The 20,478-nt window shown below is 38.4% G+C and overlaps 2 protein-coding genes across 4 annotated transcripts in view; one reads left to right on the top strand and one right to left on the bottom strand.

The window, feature by feature from the left end:
• Positions 1-19,535, top strand: part of ABHD3 (abhydrolase domain containing 3, phospholipase) — a 41,305-nt gene extending 21,770 nt beyond the window's left edge. Inside the window, exons 5-9 of one of the 2 annotated variants that reach the window (XM_019930540.2) lie at positions 5,291-5,403; positions 9,604-9,777; positions 11,765-11,813; positions 11,891-12,056; positions 15,688-19,535. In XM_019930540.2, coding sequence (XP_019786099.1) covers positions 5,291-5,403; positions 9,604-9,777; positions 11,765-11,813; positions 11,891-12,056; positions 15,688-15,866 — 681 coding nt within the window. In that variant the 3' untranslated portion in view covers positions 15,867-19,535. The remainder of the gene's footprint in view (positions 1-5,290; positions 5,404-9,603; positions 9,778-11,764; positions 11,814-11,890; positions 12,057-15,687) is intronic. The other variant, XM_033837612.2, reaches the window with a different exon arrangement.
• The window catches only part of SNRPD1 (small nuclear ribonucleoprotein D1 polypeptide), a 38,112-nt gene continuing 35,906 nt past the window's right edge, over positions 18,273-20,478 (bottom strand). For both annotated transcript variants that reach the window (XR_002175428.3, XM_073790581.1), the window contains one exon: positions 18,273-19,928. The gene's annotated coding sequence lies outside the window, so the exon portion shown is untranslated. The remainder of the gene's footprint in view (positions 19,929-20,478) is intronic.

Below are 20,478 nucleotides of genomic sequence, written 5' to 3'. Positions count from 1 at the left end.
GCAGCATCTTATCAAATATTTGAGTACAGATCGTTAAATACTAGAAAGAAGACTGTAAAATGAAATATTGTAAGCTCTTGATGTTTATCAAGACATTACAATAAAGTAAATGTGAAAGTTAAGTGATTTTTAAAAAGACATTTGTGTGCCTTTTTCAGTTTTATTTTTTTCTGGACAGAAAACTGAAATCTTTTTACGAGCTGGCCTTCTTCAGTATTGGATGTGTGGCAGGTATTGAGAGAAGGGTCCTGGGTTATGGCTTTTTCTGCAGATTAGCAAATTAATCTGCTCCCAGAATAGCTAGGGAAAGTCAGGCTACCTGATTAACAGGGTGAATTTTAATTTGTTTCTATACCCTCCCAAAAAATTTTTAACGAAATTTGCATTTTAAAACAAATGACTTCTAAATCAGGACAAGAAAATTCTCTTTCAGAATAAGGAGAAACCGGTTTGTCTACATTTTGGAAGTTGATTAAGGATAAATTAGATGTAATTCATAGATAAATATAAAATATATGCTTTATTCTTTTCTCACCTATTATGTATAATTAGAATTAATTTTACTTCATCATTCTCTTCCATGCTTTTTAAAAAGTAACCTCTAAAAAGCCATTTAACAAATTACTATTGTTTCTCTCTGATCGCAGTTGCAGTTGAACAATTTGAACAATCTTGGTTTGTAATTATTGTCAAATTATTCTAACATAAAATATTGGGTTGGTCAAAAAGTTCGTTCGGGTTTGTCTGTTACATCTTATGGAAAAATAAGAATGAACTTTTTGGCCAACCCATTATTTATGCCCAAACGTCTGCTGAAGGTTACCTGTCCTTTAGATTTTCTGCATTTTTCAAGAATACCTTTCCCATCCTCTTCTCACTCTAAAAGGAGCTTTCATCACCCAGCTGAATCCTGCCAGGTCTTCCTTCCTCCCTTTAGGGATTAGATGCGGCTTACTTTACCTCTGTTCTGGAAGTATGAAATAAGAGGATAGTTGCTGGTGGTATTAGCAGCCCTAGCAACTGAGAATTAACTAACATTATTTTTAATCTAAAAAGATGCTATAGGGGCTTCCCTGGTGGCGCAGTGGTTAAGAATCTGCCTGCCAATGCAGGGGACATGGGTTCAATCCCTGGTCCAGGAAGATCCCACATGCCACAGAGCAACTAAGCCCGTGCACCACAACTACTGAGCCCGAGCGCCACAACTACTGAATCCCACGCGCTTAGAGCCCGTGCTCCGCAACGAGAGGAGCCACGGCAACGAGAAGTCCGCGCACCACAATGAAGAGTAGCCCCCATTCACCGCAACTAGAGAAATCCCGTGCACAGCTACGAAGACCCCAATGCAGCCAATAAAATAAAAAGATGCTATAAAGTTATGTCTTCAAACCTGAGGAAAATTTCTGCCAGGCCTACCAATTCAATGTATTACCCCCATAAGTGTCTTTGCTGTGTATCCTAGGTGAATTCTTTCTTTAACGGGACTCAAGTCCTATGAAGAAAGAAGGCATATGATGTTCCCTGTTGGAGCCCATCAAGTAGCAAGAGGTTGTGTGGTATAACCACGTAGGTTTGCATATCAGAAGTTACTAATCAGGTCATCTCACTTTCAATCCTGTGTGTTTCCATTCAATTCAACAAGTATTTATTGACTGTACAGAGGTGAGCAAGATAGTAATAGAGGGAGCCTCACATAGAGATAGTAAGGGCAGGGAGCAGGCTGGCGGGGACAAGTAGGGGTAGAATTGGGAAAGGCTGTGAGTTCCTGGAGAACAGGGGCCAAGTCTGACCTTTTGTCTGACATTTATTCAATTTTTTCAAGGCATGATTTCAGCAGGCAGAGTTGACTGTGAAGGCCACTTGGCAGATGAAGTTTACACAGGTGGCAAGGATATTAAGAGACTTAGCAGGCAAGAGAACAGCAGTGTCCCATGGACCAGAATCCATACATATGGAGGACTAGTAAAACGCAGAGCTGGAAAGGTTACTTGGCATATTGTGAAGGGCCTTAGCAGAGGACTTTGGATTTAATTCAGTCAACAATGGAAAGCTAATGAAGAATTTTAATCAGAAACACTGTCATGATTAGAGCTGGAAGTGTTCTTCAGGAAGATTAATCTCACGTTGAATGGGACGTATGATTATGGATGGTGATTAGGAAAGGCTGGCAGTTAACTAGTTCAGAGGTTATCACCTGGTAGTCCAGGTGAGAGGTACAAAGGCCTGGGAGCAAAGACAGCTGGCGCCACACCCTTTCCACACCTTTTTCCCTTTGGTGCTTACCATTCCCATCTTGCCTACCTGATGGCTTCCCACTGCAAGCACCCCCATCTCTTTGACTGGGGGCCTTCTCTAGCCATGGAAGCCTGCTGAGCCTCTGCTCAGGGCCGACCAGCGTGCCAGGGAGTTAACATCCCCCAGGAGCTGCCTTCAACCAATGGCTGAAGCGAACTGGTGGGCAAATAACCCAGTTCCCTTGCCACTTGGTTGGGATAATTTTGAGCCTTGTTCTATAGTCTCCCAAAATGCCCCGAGGGGATTGAGTCCCAGTTGTCCACAGCCACAAACAGCTGGGTAACATTCTTTACTGGCTTCCTACTCTTTCTGACTCACACTCACTCACCACTCCCCTACTCCCCATTCCCCCTATCACCTTCTAAATGAACCGCTTGCACTCACATCCTTGTCCCTGGGGCCTTCTGAGAGAATCTAACGAACCAGGGCCTTTACTAGAGTGGAAAGAAGGGCTCGCCTGTGTTGCCTGAAAAGATTCTGGGGAGGAAGAAGCTACAAGACTTGGAAGTTTATTGGCTGTGGGTTAAGGGAGAGGAAGAAGGCAGTGTCACCTACAGTTTTAACTAAGAAAATGTAGATGTCATTTATAGAAAAATGGGAAGTTAGGAGAAGCATTAGGAGTTTTCATGAAGAGATAAAAGAGTTTACTTTGGGACATTTTGAGTTTGAAGCACTGACAGAACATTACTTCTAGAACTTGGGAATTTGCATCTGGAGCCCAGGAAGAAGGAAGAGACTGGAGACTCAGGTTTAGTCGCTGCTTAGAGGTGGTTGATGAAGCTGTGAAGGTAGACCAGACCTCCAGGAATTGGGTATTGACCAGAGAATGAGCAGATGCAGGCCTACAACAAAACTGATGGAAATGAATTCTCATATTTGAGGTTGTGGGGAGAATGACAGGAAATGGAAAGCCAGCAGCAGGATGAGAACAGGACGAAGCCATCACAGAAGCTAAGGGAGCGGCCAGCAGGCGGCAGATCGTGCCGGAGAGGCTCTAGATGCGCTGAGTTTCAGAGTTCTGGCAGCTTTGATCCACACCAGCATTATCAGTTCCCAACTTAATGTAATCCACTGGGAGAAAAACATTTAGGGAAAAATAAGCTCCTATGTCTGAGCGTACCAGATATTGATTTGCTTACTAAATATCTCATGGAACCCTAGTGCCTTACAAGAAGTAGTTTACTTATTACAAACATAAACTCCAAGCTCTGCTATTCTGTGACCTTTGGCAAATTACTCAACCTCGCCGAGCCTCAGTTTCCCCACTTGTAAATAAGGAACGAGGTGCTATTTCTGGTCCTTCCTGGAACTAAAATTCTCTGATCCTAATAATTTTCCATAGGCCATTTTTCTCATACCCTAACTCTGTGTGTATGTACATACATGTACACACATACTTCACTTGAAGCCTGCATAACAAGAGTACGTGTTGGTGATTGTTTATAAATAATACAGAAATTTGAAAACTATGCAGTGTGAATAAACTCACGTGTAGTAAAAATGCCAAGTAGGGATGATCTTTTTCACCGGAATTCTTGTGACAAATTCTGCAGTCACTATGAATGAGACTGGTAGTAGATATTATTCTGTTTAGATTTTACATTGAATTTGTGCCCCTCAAATGCATTTAATCACAAAGTATTTTTGGAAGTATCTCAGCTTCGTCACTTACTAGCTGTTCAGGAGTTTACAGGAGTTGCTTAACCTCTCTAAACTCAGTTTTCTATTAAAAACTCAGTTTCCTAAGTATAATAATAGGATCTTCCTCAGGGTTTTGTGGACACAAATTTAACCATTCAGTAAATGTTAGCCATTGTGAGTACCGTCAGGTTAACATTTGTCTTTTGGTGAGCTTTATATTTGCAGATCTCAGAAAGATGGTAGTAGGCAATAGGAGTGTTTTAGCCTTGAGTTTAGGTGGAGGCGTCAGTGAAAATTGTAATTTCCTCAGACTACTCATTAGTAATTGAATGGTGGGTGGCACATAACCTTCCAATCATAGTTTACTGGAATATTACAATCAGGGTGGTACACATAACTTGTTTTGGTATTTTTACTAGAGTAATAAAAGGGTTATCAGATTTCTCTCTTTGTTATTAAATTGCTGGTTATTTTATCTCACATATACTTTATTCATATATACACTCTCACGTACATTGTACAGACAGGATTGCCCTCTGCTCCCAGATCTCAAATAAAGCATCTGTGAAGCTTTTCTGCTGGAAACAGAGCCCTTATTAATGAAATTCACATGAAAACCATTTGTTTTAATGCATTATGTATTAAGACATAATCAGCTTTACATATTTTAACATTTTAAGTGTCTGTTTTCAGTGTAGCACAGCTGGGGTTATATGGAAATATTATTGAAAAAGAAAATATTTAATTAATAAAGCACACTGGATGTTGCTTTATCTAGAGTGAAGGCAGTGCCAGAAAATCACACTCCTTCATTGGTAGACAGCACTCAAGATAGAGAAAACAGCTCCCCAGTAAGAAAGGAGTCACAATTTAAATTTTTTGTGGTATTGTTGGAAAGCCTTTTTTGGTTGCTTGATTGTGTTTTTTAATAAGAATTACTTTGGCTTTGGCTTTGTCAGGCATAAGTTGTTGTTTTTTTCCTACAAAAAGGTGTGATTCTCCACTTTTTCTGCCTAAATTGACTCTGTTCTTGTTTAGTTAGAGACACATTTGAGTAGAGTACTGCATATCTGTTTAATTTGAGGTATTTGTATTGGTCTTGCCCCATTTTCGTCCAGGCTTTCTTGCATGATCAGAGTCTTTTGTTAGTGCCATCTCAAATAACACTGACCCTAAATGGCATATATGTGTACTGCAAGACAGGAAAATGATAAATTATCATGACTCATAGTATGTGCAAACAAAGGTCATTTTCTCGTATTTATGACTTCTTGCTCTTTTTTACAATTCTGCATTATACAAATGATGAACCTCCTGATTATAATTTTTGTGCTTTACCTGTCATTGCTTGCAGACGCCAAGGACTTACTGTTGTGCGAACACTGAAGACTTGGAGACGGTCATTCAGCATGTTCACAGTCTGTACCCTTCTGCTCCATTCCTGGCAGCAGGAGTTTCAATGGGAGGGTAAGGTTTTTCCTTTCTAAAATGTCCAAAAGGGAAGTGGTGCTAGCGAGTGCCTCTTTCAGACGACTGTAAGCTGCATGGGCATTTAAATGTTTGATTATTTTTATCATATTTCTCCACATGTGGCTGAATGGATGAAGGAATTAATTCAGGTAAATTTTAATATTTTCCTTGACTACTGGTCTCTGTGGTGAGAAGTATACAAGTACCTCCTCGAGGTGCTTGGGGTTTTGTGAGCCCGAAGGCTTGTCCGAACCCCATGGAGTTGATTTCTATCACTGGGTGGCAGCCACGTTGACCTTCAGATTCCCTGATGTATTCCCAGCCATCACTGCCACCGTGTTCTCCAGGACCATTCAGGAAGCTGAACTTGTACCATGACTTTCATCACTCCAGTTGTAGAAATAATTATTATTGCTCTCTCCAACTGAAGGGGCCTTCAAAACAGTTTTTCCCCAGGTGGTGTTTTTCTTGTTTGTTTTGTCTTGTTTAGTTTTGTTGCTGGGCAAATGGACCTTCCCTAGAATGCTCTCCTAGAAACTGTGAAATGCTGTTTGTAACCTGCTACTCCAGCTGCTTTTTTAAGCAAATGAATATTTTAATTGGTGCTGCTTGCATAGGGGCTTTTTTGGACCTTCTATGCCATGTATATATTTATATTTTATATTTATATACTTAGGCTAATTGTTTAATCTTTTTGTTGTAGTAATAGTGAGCTTAATACAATCCAAAATTTTTATTATATGGCATTTTGCTATGCTTAGATTACCTAAAGCATTGTCCAAAATCAACAAACACATGAGATAGAAAATGCTATATTTTTCTTAATTTTGTAATTGATTTATCTGTCATTTCAGTTTTTAGAACATTTTAGGAGCATGTTTACTTGAAAATGAACAGCTTTACAAATGATAGGCTCTAAAAAATCGGCTCTAACAACAGCTTTTTAGATTCTGATAAACATAAAACTAAGAAGAAAAGAATACGTTTCTTACATTAGCATGGAAGGTCTGACTTGACCTACTAAAGGAAGAAATCTGAATCACCGCAGAAAACCCAGGCAGAATCTGTGAATTGTGCTGAAAGGAAAGGATTTCACTTCTCTTTCCTTTGCCCCATAACGAGAACCTTAAAGGACAAGGTGCCCAGCTGAACTTTCTTCCTTTAATCATATAAATTCTTTACTTTTTTAAAAGCCAGACCTTACATAAACAGGCCCAGATTCTCTGTTCAGAGGTTCCTGGGAAATGCCTATTCTTGTCGAACTGAAGCCTCAGTGCGAACTTGACCGTTAGCCTCTGCAGCTTGTTGAATATTAATGTCTTGTAAATTGTTCAAAGGAAGTACCCCTTCTAGTTGCCTAGCATTGTGACATGTTCCCAAGTGGGTTTACCACTCGGGGATGTGTTTTACAGCTTGACACATTTTTCTTTTTGGAGATGTAGCAGACAGAAGCGTCTGTCAAAGATCCTTATGCCCAGGTTGGGTAATCTCCAAGCCTGTGATGCCTGGGGCCAAGTAAGGGTTTTGAGACAGAACTAAGTCTAGCCAAGGAATCCACGCTGCTCTAGACTCAGTCGGATTCCAATCTCCCAATGAGTTGGTAAACTAGATTCAAAAATGTATAGAAATTCCCAAATATATATAAAAGTAAGAAGAGTATAATGACGCCTCATATATACTCATCACCCAGCTTCAATAACTATCAACTCAAGGATAATCTTGTCAGTAGTACCACCCCCCCATTCCCTCTCAACTCTGATTATTTTAAAATAAATTTTAGACATCATTTATAAAGATTTCTGTAGGTATCTCTAACAGGTAGAGTCTCTTCAACAACAACAACCCATCACAATACTTGATTACATTTGAACAAAACTAACAATAAGGGGCTTCCCTGGTGGTGCTAGTGGTTGAGAGTCCGCCTGCCGATGCAGGGGACTCGGGTTCGTGCCCCGGTCCGGGAGGATCCCACATGCCGCGGAGCGGCTGGGCCCGTGAGCCATGGCCGCTGAGCCTGCGCGTCCGGAGCCTGTGCTCCGCAGCGGGAGAGGCCACAACAGTGAGAGGCCCGCATACAGCAAGAAAAAAAACAAAAAAACAAAAAAACCTAACAATAATTCCTAAATATCATCAAATATTCAGTGAGTATTTCATTTCCCCATCAGTCTGTTGGCTGGTTTTTACAGTTTGTTTGAGGCAGCAGACAGCTAAAGTCCACATATTGAGATTGATATGTCTCTTAAATCTCTTAATCCATGGGTTATCTTTTCTCTCTCTCTCGCTCTCTCTCTTTTTTTTTTTTTTTTTTGTGAAAATGGAGTCTTTTTCTTGCCAAAGTAAGACAGCTTTTTGGGGGGTAATGTCTTGACATTATTTTGCTCCTGAGTAATAACTAAGAAGCATCCCCACCTACTCGGTCATAGCTATTCCTGGTCCTTCCTACTCCTGAGGTTCACTTCCAACCCTTTCAATTTGCCTATTACATCAGACTCAGAAATCTCTGACCTCCAGCCAAAGAATAGGGCCACCAAAACTAGGACCCTAGAATGACCCTTTTGTAGGAGAGTAAGCATTATCTTCTAAATAGCTTAGTGAACCACAGTACTATAAACCAGGAATACAGTCATTAATGAAGAAGTTGTTTTCAAGAACGAAATCTCCAGCCTGAGCTCTCAGCCCTGGATCAGGAAATCACTGAAGTAGTTTCTGACACTACGGAAGTGCTGAAGCTGTTGGCCTTTGGCAGTCTGTCTAACCTACAGTCACTCAGCCTACAGTTGGGATGAATTTTAAAACACCACATGGAGCCATGTGAATCTTTCTGCTGTGCTGTCATATTTTCAGTAAACCTTGGACAATAGCAACAAAAACAACAACAACAAAAACCATGAAATCTCCATTTTTAATCTAAAATCTCATCACATTCACTCTGTAAATGGATTTTTTTCCATGTGGGTTGTATAAAAAGAATTAGAGAATTTTTACTCATTTGTCCTATTTCAGAACCTGGGCAATTGGAGAAATAAAGAATGGAAAATATGAGAAACAGAATTTAGGCTATCATCCTTTCTCTTAGTTGGCAATGTCAAACTTAGATTTCTGACATTACTGCAGGTTAAACTCCATTCTTGTCCCTCTTACCAAAATAGAACTAGAGTAGAATCAGGAAAATTGATAAAATGAAAGGAAAATATGTGATAGGAGATAAGGACAAATAGCAAGAGGGAGTAGGGAGAGAAAACAAGTGACTTTAGGGGCCAACTGCTCTGCCACAATTCAGAAAGTCTAACTCTAGACGAGGGAGCCCTTACAAACTTGCTGTAGGGTACAAGGATGCAAAGGCAACCGGAATGGCCACCCAGACCAATTACTCAGAATCTCTGAAGGTGAGACCCAGACGTCGATAATAGTTTTAAAAATTCCACAGGTGATTCCAACATGCAGCCACATTTGAAAACCACTCCTTCTGTGATCTTTCATCTATGCCAAGCCTTGGCAAACCACAGCCTGGAGGCCAAATCTGGCCAGCTGTCTGTTTTTGTACAGTGCAAGAGCTAAGAGTGGTTATTATATTTTTTTAATGGTTGGAAAAATCAAAACTATTTCATGACATGTGAAAAGTATATGAAATTTCAATTTCAATATCCACATCTAATGTTTTACTGAAACATGGCCATATCCATTTATTCACGTATTGTCTATGGTTGCTTTCAAATTATAATCACAAGGTAGTTGCAACTGAGATTGTAGGGCCACCAAAGCCCAAAACATTTACTTTGTGATCCTCTATAGAAAAAGTTTGCCTGAAACACCCCCACGTATTAAATTAAACACTCAACTGGAGGCTGGGGCCCAGGGAATTGCAAATTTTTAATAAATCCCCAATATCATTTTGAAAACAACAAAAAGAAAAACCACTCTTACAGTGGCTTTTTCTTATGTTTTACTTCATAGAAAGGTACACATGTAAGTAATAACTGTATGCTTTGTCCCATTCTGAATATAGCTGACTGCAAGATAAATAAATAGGTGAATGTAAGGAAAGAATAGAGATACTTGCATGGTTTTCCAAGATAAAGGACTTGGACACTGGTTTATATTTTTCTTCTCCATAGTTAAAGTCCACAATTAGAAATGGGATGTCTTGAGAGAGACAACAAATTCATCACCTGAGTTTTCTGTCTTTCCTCATTTTAGAATGCTGCTTTTAAATTACCTTGGCAAAATGGGGCCAAAAACTCCTTTGAAGGCAGCTGCAACTTTTTCAGTTGGTTGGAATACTTTTGCTTGCTCGGAGTCATTGGAGAAACCACTGAACTGGCTGCTTTTTAATTACTACTTGACAACTTGCCTCCAGTCTTCCATTAATAAGTGAGTCATCTTTAACACCTGATGTCTGCAAACTCTTTGGATTACGTGCCACAGTAAAATGTTTTCAAGCATAACACTGCTAATATATGTATATTTATGTTTGCATTATATGCATTTACTACTGCACCAAAATATTCTATTGTCAATATATACAAAAATAAAAAGATTTTAAGTATAAGCTAAAAATACAGGTAAAAGCTCTGTTTTCTTTCTGTACCCCAGTGGATTACCTTGTACAACCTCTAGGCTCTGTGCCCCACTTGGAAGACCACCATTTCATCACTGTTCTAAATTATTCTAAAAGAATAAAAACATTAGACTCAAATGTGTTGAATAACATTATGGGCTATTTCCCTGGATTTTCTACTTGTTGCTAATCTTATTAGTACCTAATTCTCCCCTAGGTAGTAAGTAATGTATTAAGTGTTTTTAGAGACGAATAATATGATTTCTAAGCATGTGTTATGAACATAGTATGTTTTAGTGGCTTAGGAGAATGCTTCTAAAATATGGATATTCTCAGCCCCTACAGTTCTTAACATTACCAAAATATTATCTTTGCATTAGTTTTTCTGAAATTGTTTAGGTATCTTCTAACAGTTAAACAGTGTGGCAACAAAGAACATGGGATGTTTCTGTTTATTTTTTGATAACTGTTACCATGCATTTTTAAGTGAATTGACAAATTTAAATATAAACTCTAACTAAAAAGTACAGTTAATTGCGCATAACTTAACTGAAAACCATAGTTACCCCGAAAGTTGACATTAGACACTGCATTAAACTTAACCTATTTTGGGGAGTTCTCTGGTGGCCTAGTGGTTAGGATTCTAGGCTTTCACTGCCATGGCCCAGGTTCAATCCCTGGTCGGGGAACTGAGATCCCGCAAGCCATGTGGCATGGCCAAAAATTAAAAAAAAAAAAAAAAAAGAAAGAACAATATACATTCCTTAATTAAAAAGTACTTTATTAAAAAAAAACTTAACCTATTTGTTACATTACAGATGTTGACTATAAAATACTGCTAAAAATACTACAGAATCATATTTTTATTCATGGTCACTGAAATGGGGGACAGTAGCAAGAAAAAGGAAGAGAATGATTTGAATTAAAATATAGGTTATACAAGAAAAATAACCAACATTTAAAAATAAGTATACAACCTAGATGGGTGGGATGGGGGGCCGTGGGAGGGAGGTCCAAGAGGGAGAGGATATATGTATACATATAGCTGATTCACCTCGGTGTACAGCAGAAACTAACATTGTAAAGCAATTATACTCCAATAAAAAAAATTTTTTTAAGTATACAAAAATATAAATTCTAATTTTCAATATAGCAATTTAAAAAATAAGATAAATCTTCAGTTGATTTACCCAGTTGAAAGCTTCTGGCTTAAGTGAGGCCTTTTTGGCCAAATTGGCTTAATAGCATTGGTGTGTAGGTGCAATTTGTTATGAAACAACACTTTCATTTATTATTGTTATTTTGTTTATTATTACTGGTTCCTTCTTCCTCAATTAAGAAAAAGTACTTTTAGAAAATGTCTTCATGTACTTCAAATACTGTATGATATCACTTATGTGTAGAATCTAAAAATTACAACAAACTAGTGAATGGAACAAAAAAGAAGCAGACTCACAGAGAACAAACTAGTGGTTACCAGTGGGGAGAAGGAAGTGGGGGAGGGGCAATATAGAGGTAGGGGATTTTTTAAAAGGGGATATAATATAATAAAATCATGTATGTGAAACTTTTGAAAATTGTAAAGCACTATAGAATTTAAAGAATCATTCAATAAAAAAATAAACTTTACAAAAAGTCTTCAGGACAAATATCAATGTATTCCTGCCATGTCTAATTAAGTAAATATTTATTGAGTAACAACTTTATTCCCTGTTCTAAGTTACTTATCATTATGTATTTTAGGTATGTTTGAGATGGGAATGACCTTAATTTTTTACTTTTGAAATTCTTTTTTTCCAGGCACCGGCATATGTTTGTAAAACAAATTGACATGGATCATGTCATGAAGGTAGGAGAGAAACTTTATGTAATGTTTATTTCCTTTTTTGATTCCAAGAATAAATATAATCGGTTTTTGTTTTTCAGGCTAAATCCATAAGAGAATTTGATAAGCGATTCACTTCAGTCATGTTTGGCTACCGAACAATTGACGATTATTATACTGATGCCAGTCCAAATCGTAGACTGAAATCAGTAGGGATTCCAGTGTTGTGTCTGAATTCTGTGGATGATGTTTTTTCACCCAGTCATGGTAAACTTAACATCTTTGTATACATTTTGACATGAATTAACTGTTTTAAAATATTTTAGGAAGGGCTTCCCTGGTGGCGCAGTAGTTGAGAGTCCGCCTGCCGATGCAGGGGACACTGGTTCGTGCCCCGGTCCGGGAAGATCCCACATGCCGCGGAGCGGCTGGGCCCGTGAGCCATGGCCGCTGAGCCTGCGCGTCCGGAGCCTGTGCTCCGTGACGGGAGAGGCCACAGCAGTGAGAGGCCCGCGTACCGCAAACAAAAACCAAAAACCAGAAGAAATATATATATATATATATATATATTTTTTTTTTTTTAGGAAAATACAGTAATAAGAAACGTCAGTCATACAATGTTTTCTACTGTGATAAACAGAAAAAAAAACCTTGATACTCATAATTTAGTATCTAAATGTCTCAGATCACTTTAAACGTCTTCATAGACCCTTATCTAGTCTACTGTGAGAGCCTCAGAACAAATTATGACTCAATATTTTGTTTGTTCTCATTTTTACAACTTTTCCTTCTTATAAAATAACTGTTCTTTGGACAGACTATGTTTACAGTATCTTTGCCTCAAGAGTACATTGTCATCACTTGCCTTTTCTTCCTGAGGGTTTGTTTTTTTTTTAAGAGTAACTTCTACTGTTTTTATTTTTATTTATTTATTTTTGGCCACGCAGCTTGCGGGATCTTAGTTCCCTGACCAGGGATTGAACCCATGTCCCCTAGGAGGGGGGAAGAACGGAGTCTTAACCACTGGACTGCCAGGGAAGTCCCTTATTCCTGAGGTTCTTATACAGAAGGCTTTGGAGTTTTTTCCCCCTTTTAACCTAGAAGAGAGCTTGAGACTTTATTAATATGATGTCCTTGGATAGATAACTCAATGAATGTAGCACATTCGGACTATAAGGTCATATTTGAAGGGAAAGTGTCTGTTTTCCCCCAGATACTATATAAAAGAAAATTATGCCCAAATTAACTTCCTTGTCCTCTTAATTCAAGAAATACGGAATTTTGTAACAAAGATATATGTGGATGTGTTCATACATTAAAGCAATATAAGACGCCTAGAAGTGATCATACTATCTTAAGGATAAGTAGACTTGACCTCTAATTTTTTTCTAATGAAATTTCATAAAGCTTTTTATAAAACTTTTTTCCTTATTTCTCCCTTAAATACTTTTAAAACATTTTCCCCAAGTACTTCATTTTAAAAAATTATTTTGAGTACAAACACAGCATGTACGTATTGCCAAAATTTCAGAAAATCCCCAAAGTATGTTTTAAAAAAGTCACTTACCGTCTTTTAGGGGATATCATTTTAATGTGTGATTTATGATTAAATCATAGGTAATTTTAGATGACTGGAACTTTTGGTCTTTGACCACAAATCAAAAAATTAAACTGTGAACTTTTTTTTTTTTGGCCTCTGCGTGCAGCCTTGTGGGATTTTAGTTCCCCCACCAGGGATTGAACCCGGGCCCTCAGCAGTGAGAGCACGGAGTCCTAACCACTGGACAGCCAGGGAATTCCCTTAACTGTGAACTTTAATAATCAGTCGAATTACATGGAGATTGTTTAGCCTATTTTCATTGGATTAAGGAAGTTCAGTATTTCTCTATTTTTATATTTCATGGACCCTTCTTCCACCAACAAAAATTTCCCAGCATTTAACTTGTCTTGACCCACTTGGTTGAAGTTTAAGCTCACTATTTCTTATTCTTTCCCAGCCCTTAAAATCATCTTGCCACATTAAAGTAGTAGACAGTTGTCTGCATTCTGAGAGCACAGGCAGCCAGCATCTTTCACATGACTCAAATGGCCCAGCCTTTCGTTCTTCTGATATGACTGTAAACTATCAGTGTGTTAGAAATTCCTGACTGTATCCAGAGTGTGAAATTGGGGCTCTTAATAATTCCATTAGAGACAAATGAAGCACTCGTAATCTAAGCCCTTAGTGTAAGGTGAAAAAGGAAAAACATAAATAGTATCAGTCATTTCACCTGCCCCTTAAGCTCTAACATCTGATCCCAAGATAGATGTTCTGTTTTAGGTGTAGCTAGATAAGGATGTGAGTTCAGGACCCATTTAGGACAAGGACTTGACTTCCTAGGCCTTGATTTAGGTTCTCTAGGTTTATTCTTCAAGGAATGTAGTGAGAGGTCCAATTTATTTTTCTTTTTGCTGCGCCCTGCAGCTTGTGGGATCTTAGTTTCCCAGCCCTTGGCAGTGAAAGCACGGAGTCCTAACCACTGGATGGCCAGGGAATTCCCCGAGAGGTCCAATTTAGATCATCTAAACATGCAGTTTGGGCCCCTCAGCAGCTCTATCTTCAAAGGGTCTCAGTTGTCCTATAGTGTGTCAGCTTCCTTTCCTTCATTGGAAGGGTAGGGAGATCTTACCTTTAATGAACTCATTTACCCCTAAGACTCTACCCAAGATACGAAGGTCTAATTACTGGATCAACCATGTTATCTTAATTAGGGATTAGGGATGTAAGATTTAGCAGTATCTGAAATCAAAACACTTCTCATGCCAGGTCGTGATCCATTATAGATCTTAAATCAAAAGGTTTCACTGTTTGAACTCTAAGCCTGAGGGGAAAATAAAAATAAAACAACTTTAACTCATGTCCTTTAAAGTTTTTACTCAGCATAATTTTGTAGAGCATTTGAAGAGACTGTCCTTACTGGAGGATTATTTAAATACAGCAATTATATTTTCAAAATAAAGTTTTTCTCTCTCCTGACTATAAACAGAAATTCAGAGAAGGAAAAAAATAAATAAAATAAAATAATCACCATTTTTTTTTTTTTTTTTTTTTTTTGCGGTACGTGGGCCTCTCACTGTTGTGGCCTCTCCCGTTGCGGAGCACAGGCTCCGGACTGATGCGCAGGCTCAGCGGCCATGGCTCAGGGGCCCAGCTGCTCCGCGGCATGTGGGATCTTCCCGGACCGGGGCACAAACCCGAGTCCCCTACATCGGCAGGCGGACTCTCAACCGCTGCGCCACCAGGGAAGCCCTCACCAGTGTTTTACCACCCAAAGATAAACACTGTTACCACTTGAGAGTATTATATGCCATTCTTTTTTGCTATCTATATGTTTTTAAAAATCATATGTATAATTTTGTATCCTTAATACAGCCACCAATTGGCCTCAGGAATCTAACTTCATGTAAAGTTAACCAAAGTCATACATAATGAATTTATAACTCTCACAAAGGTGATAAAATTAGTTTGGGTTTTTTTCTTGGTGTAGTACCTAAGTGGAAATCTTATAACATAATGTAAGTATTCACCATTTCTTGAATTATTTAATTTCTCAAAACAAGACTGGGCCTATACTTCTGTGTTGTGATTGATTACTCGATTGATTCTTCCAAAATTGATGGTCCAGTATATAACTGTGAACATGAACTGTTATAAGAATATAGGTGGTTGATACAAATTAGTCAGACTTATTCCATTAGCCACACTCATTATGAATATTTATTTGTTTAATGATGTTTTGATTTATAATGATTGGAAATGATAAAGGCACATACTTTTCCTAACAAAAACTGTTAATAATTATATATTTTTCTCTCTCCTTCCCTTCTCTTATCCTCCCCCCGCCTATTTTTTGTCAAGCTATTCCAATAGAAACTGCTAAGCAAAACCCTAATGTTGCTTTGGTCCTTACTTCTTATGGAGGCCATATTGGTTTTCTGGAGGGAATCTGGCCAAGACAGTCCACTTACATGGATCGAGTCTTCAAGCAGTTTGTGCAGGCCATGGTTGAACACGGACATGAACTCTCTGGCATGTAGTTCTTCAGGTGCATTTTGTCTAAACCACCGTATAAAGGCAGCTCAGCTTACTGCACAAATCTTAATTACTGTATATAAAGCAAATTAGCCAGCAGGTGGTGAAGAGGTCCAGAATGACATGCAAAAACTACTTTTTGGAGTAACAAAACAACTTTGTAGCAAGAAATAAAATATAGATTTAGACTGTAACTTATGTAGATTTTATTTTTACTATGCCTTACCAAGTATGACCTTAAATAAAGTAGTACAAACATGGAATTGCACTTAACCAAAACTATTGTGTAAAAAGATTTTAATTCCTCAGGGTTTTAATTTGGGCTAGTATTATTTTAGATAATTTATTTTAGGTGATTTATGGTACTTTAATAATTGTAATAGGACTTGACTTTATTTATTTGAATGTAAGTTATAAGTTGGCACATTCATAAGGGTATTTATACCTAATGATGGTAACATGAAAACTGAAATAAGATAAAATACAATGTGCTAAATCTTTTACGTATTTTAACTTTAAAAGGCAAATGCAACAAATGTTAGACTTCTATACATGTTCTTTTACTCTAATAATATTAAATTAAGGCTGACTTATGTTTTATAATGATTATAGTTCACATGCTTATTTTTTAAATAGTGTATGTGCATACTTATATATCATTATATTAAATTCTACCATTTTAAATTGTTTCTTTGTGAGATTTTATCCACAAAAAAGTAATCCCTAGAGTAATTTGTGATTTCATAAATGCATTAGTAAGAAATATTAAAACTGTATTGTTTCAGTTTCCAGAATATTGGGCTCCCACCATTCGTACCAATTAAAAATACTTTCAGCTACAGGAAACCCATCTAACAGTGATTTAGGAATAACAATATTTAATTATCTTGCATCACAAGAAGTCTCCATGTAAGCAGTCTCCAGATGTAGGTGTTTATCATTTATCAGTGTCATCAAAGATGCAGGCTCTTTCTGTTGCCACATCCCTAGCAGGCAGGGTAGCCAGTTATCTCCTAGACACAGGATGGCTGCTGCAGCTCAGACATCACATTTGTATTCAGAGAAGAAAAAGGCAGAAGGAGTGGGGCCAGACACATCTGCCCTTTTGGGAAAGTGAAAGCTTTCTCAGAAGACTTGCACTTATATCTATTGGCCAGACCTGTGTCACATGGTCACCCTAGTTGACTGGGAGGCTGGCAAATCAAGTATGTAGACTTTTCCAATTGTAGTGGAGGCAAGCAAGGGGGAGGGGATTGGTAGTGGTTGTTGGGCTATCCAGGCAATAGTGTTATCTTCTATACCATTCAACATCTTTTTTTTTTTTAATTTTTATTATTTACTTATTTATTTATGGCTGTGTTGGGTCTTCATTGCTGTGCGGGCTTTCTCTAGTTACAGTGAGTGGGGGCTACTCTTCATTGCGGTGCACGGGCTTCTCATTGTGGTGGCTTCTCTTGTTGCAGAGCATGGGCTGTAGGCGCCAGGGCTTCAGTAGTTGTGGCTCGCGGGCTGTAGAGAGCAGGCTCAGTAGTTGTAGCGCACGGGCTTAGCTGCTCTGCGGCATGTGGGATCTTCCCAGACCGTGGCTCAAACCCATGTCCCCTAAATTGGCAGGCAGATTCTTAACCACTGCACCACCAGGGAAGTCCCTCGCCATCTTTTCCCTCCTTTTTTTTTTTTTTTTTTACTATTTCCACGATTTATAAAATATGTATATTTTTGCCCAGGTATCACATTAAGAGAACCATGTAATAAAAGCATATTAACACAAAATTGTTTACTAAAAATGCCATCTTTTGGAGAGTTCCTGATTGTGTACTTGTAGACTCCCATGTAACTGTGTCTAGAACAATAGCACTGATAATGCCAGTGATTTTTTGCCCGTTCAGCATATATTCTGATTCAACCGTGATAATAACTTTCAGTTGGCATGGTTTGGGTGGGGCTGATCCTGCCTTTCAGAGTTATCGTGAAGATTTTAAACAAATTATGTCAGGAAGTCTGTCTACCCATTGGCCATTGTCAGATTTGGGTAGGTAGCCCCTGACCTCCCTCTACACACAAAAATTATTTCCAGCTAGATTAATGAGATAAGCACTTTTTAAATTCATAAAAGTACTAATGAAAATATGGGAAGTTATTTTCATAATTTTAGAATGGAGAAGTCCTTCTTAAGCAAAATATAAAAATGAGAAGCCGTAAAGAACAAAAGTGACAGATACATTCATGTAAAGATTAAAAAAGAACTTCAGTTCTACAAAATTACCATAACCAACATTAAAATACAAATGACAGAAAAAATATTGTTATTTGCAATATACTAAAGGCTAATATATCAAATAGCTAAAGAACCCCTAAAAATTGGTAATGAAATATCTGATAAAAAAATGGTCAAAGGATATACAAGAGACTCATAGAATAATAGCAAGTTTATAAAAAGGTGAACAATTTCATTAGTAATTTAGGAAATGCAAAATTTGAAAACAAAGATATTTGTGACCATCAAATTGTGAGTTTAATAACATACAGGATTAGTAATATACAATGTTGGTGATAGTATGGGGAAATAGTTACTCAAGTTGTTGGTGGGTATGTAAACTAGCAATTATTTTTTGGAAGGCAAAAAATTTTGACAGTTAAAATACAAGAGCAACCATATTTAGCAATTCCATTTTGAAGAATCTATCCTATAGAAAATCTAGCAAGGGTGTGTAAAGATATAGGTTTGTTGCAGCTTTGGACATTCAGGATGACAACTTATTTAGTAGGGGAATGGATAAATTATGACACATTCACATGATAGAGCCACCAAAAATAATGATGTAGCCCTTTATGTACTGATTTATAAAGATATTTCTGATAGGTTATTTAATGAAAAGCAATTTATTCATATATATAGGATCTCATTAGTATAAACAAAAATAAAATATAGCTCTACATGCATGCGATAGTGTGTGTGTTAGTTACAATGAAATGAGCATTTTCATGTGTTGATGTGGAGGGTAAACTATTCTTCCCAGCAGTTCCTCCACACACTAATAAGCTCTGAGAAAGAAGGGCTGTGTTTTAATTATTTCTACATCCCAAGCACTTAGCATATTGCCCGGAACAAAGCAGGTCCTTAGTCAAGATTAGCTGAATAATAGTGGTTTGTATAAGAATGAAAATACTACCTTGCAAGCCGGTTCCCTGATTTGAAAAGTTAATTTTAAGTATATCCTGGAATTTTTTCTAAAACTGTCTCCTCTGTTTCTCTAGCTTATTATCATTAAACATTTATTCAAAGCCTCACAGAGCATTGTTTTCGAAATAGGGATACAAATGGATACAATAGCTTTCTTTTCCTTCTTTCCTTTTTGACAGTGCCCTATACATTTTTTTATATCTTGAACCTAGTGCAAACACATACGTTTTGTTACAGACCCTACCCAGTCGGTCCCTAACAAGGGACCTTCTGCATGGTCTCTTTTGAGCCAACAGCAGAAATAGGGACACAAATGGAGAGAACAAACATATGGCCACCAAGGGGGGAAAGCGGCGGGGGAGGGGGGGTGAATTGGGAGATTGGGATTGATATGTATACACTAATATGTATAAAACAGACAACTAATAAGAACCTGCTGTATAAAAAATAAAATAAAATTCAAAAATTAAAAAAACAAAAAAAAAACAAAGACCGAGTTTGGTTCAGTTGGCTTCAGGAGCAAAGAAAAGTTTTAGTCTTTGATCAAAGAACCGAGAGACACAGGCTACCACCCTAGAGCACCCACTCTCCCCCATACCCGTCGGCCGGGCTGCTTTGTAGGTATCTGGTCAGCGGGGAGGGGGTGGAGTTCTCCTGGGGCCAGCGCAGCTGTGCTGCTCACGCTCCAGATTGCAGTGCCGGGCGCAGCACCCCTGCACACGGCCGGCCACCGCCGTCTTGGATTGCGGTGCGCACGCAGCACCTCTGCACGTAGCCTGCTGAGGTGAGGAATCGGCACAACCACTTCGCAGGAGGAACCCTGTTCTGAAGGGCTGGGTGCAGAGGCCTCTAGAGGCGAGGCCTCTGCACCCAGCAAGTGAAACTAAGTGCAAAGGAAAAGAAACAAAAAAAGGTTAGACTTTATTACCCAGCTTCTACTTTTATTTCCAGGGCATTGTTAATGGACTCTGCTGCTGAGTTTTACAGAACAGTCTTTACTCTTACTCTGCGCAGTATTCGTAGTGCAATATACTCTCATATTTTGTAGCCCATCCTGTTCTAGTCTGTTCTAGTTTAATTTTCAACTATCCCATTTTCCTTTTTTATATTTATTTATTTATTTTAAAATAAATTTATTTATTTATTTTTGGCTGCGTTGGGTTGCTGCATGCGGGCTTTCTCTAGTGGCGGTGAGCAAGGGCTACTCTTCGTTGTGGTGGCTTCCCTTGTTGCCGAGCACGGGCTCTAGGCGCACGGGCTTCAGTAGTTGCCTCACGCGGGCTTAGTTGCTCCACAGCATGTGGGATCTTCCCGGACCAGGGCTCGAACTCATGTCCCCTGAACTGGCAGGCGGATTCTTAACCACTGTGCCACCAGGGAAGCCCCCCCATTTTTCTTTTTTAAATGAAAGTGGGAAAATGAAAAATTCTCGT

The sequence above is a fragment of the Tursiops truncatus genome, chromosome 13 (genome assembly GCF_011762595.2).
Source record: "Tursiops truncatus isolate mTurTru1 chromosome 13, mTurTru1.mat.Y, whole genome shotgun sequence".
Taxonomy (NCBI): Eukaryota; Metazoa; Chordata; class Mammalia; order Artiodactyla; family Delphinidae; genus Tursiops; species Tursiops truncatus.
Note: the sequence above shows the minus strand (reverse complement) of the source record. Positions and strands in the feature narration are given on the sequence as shown.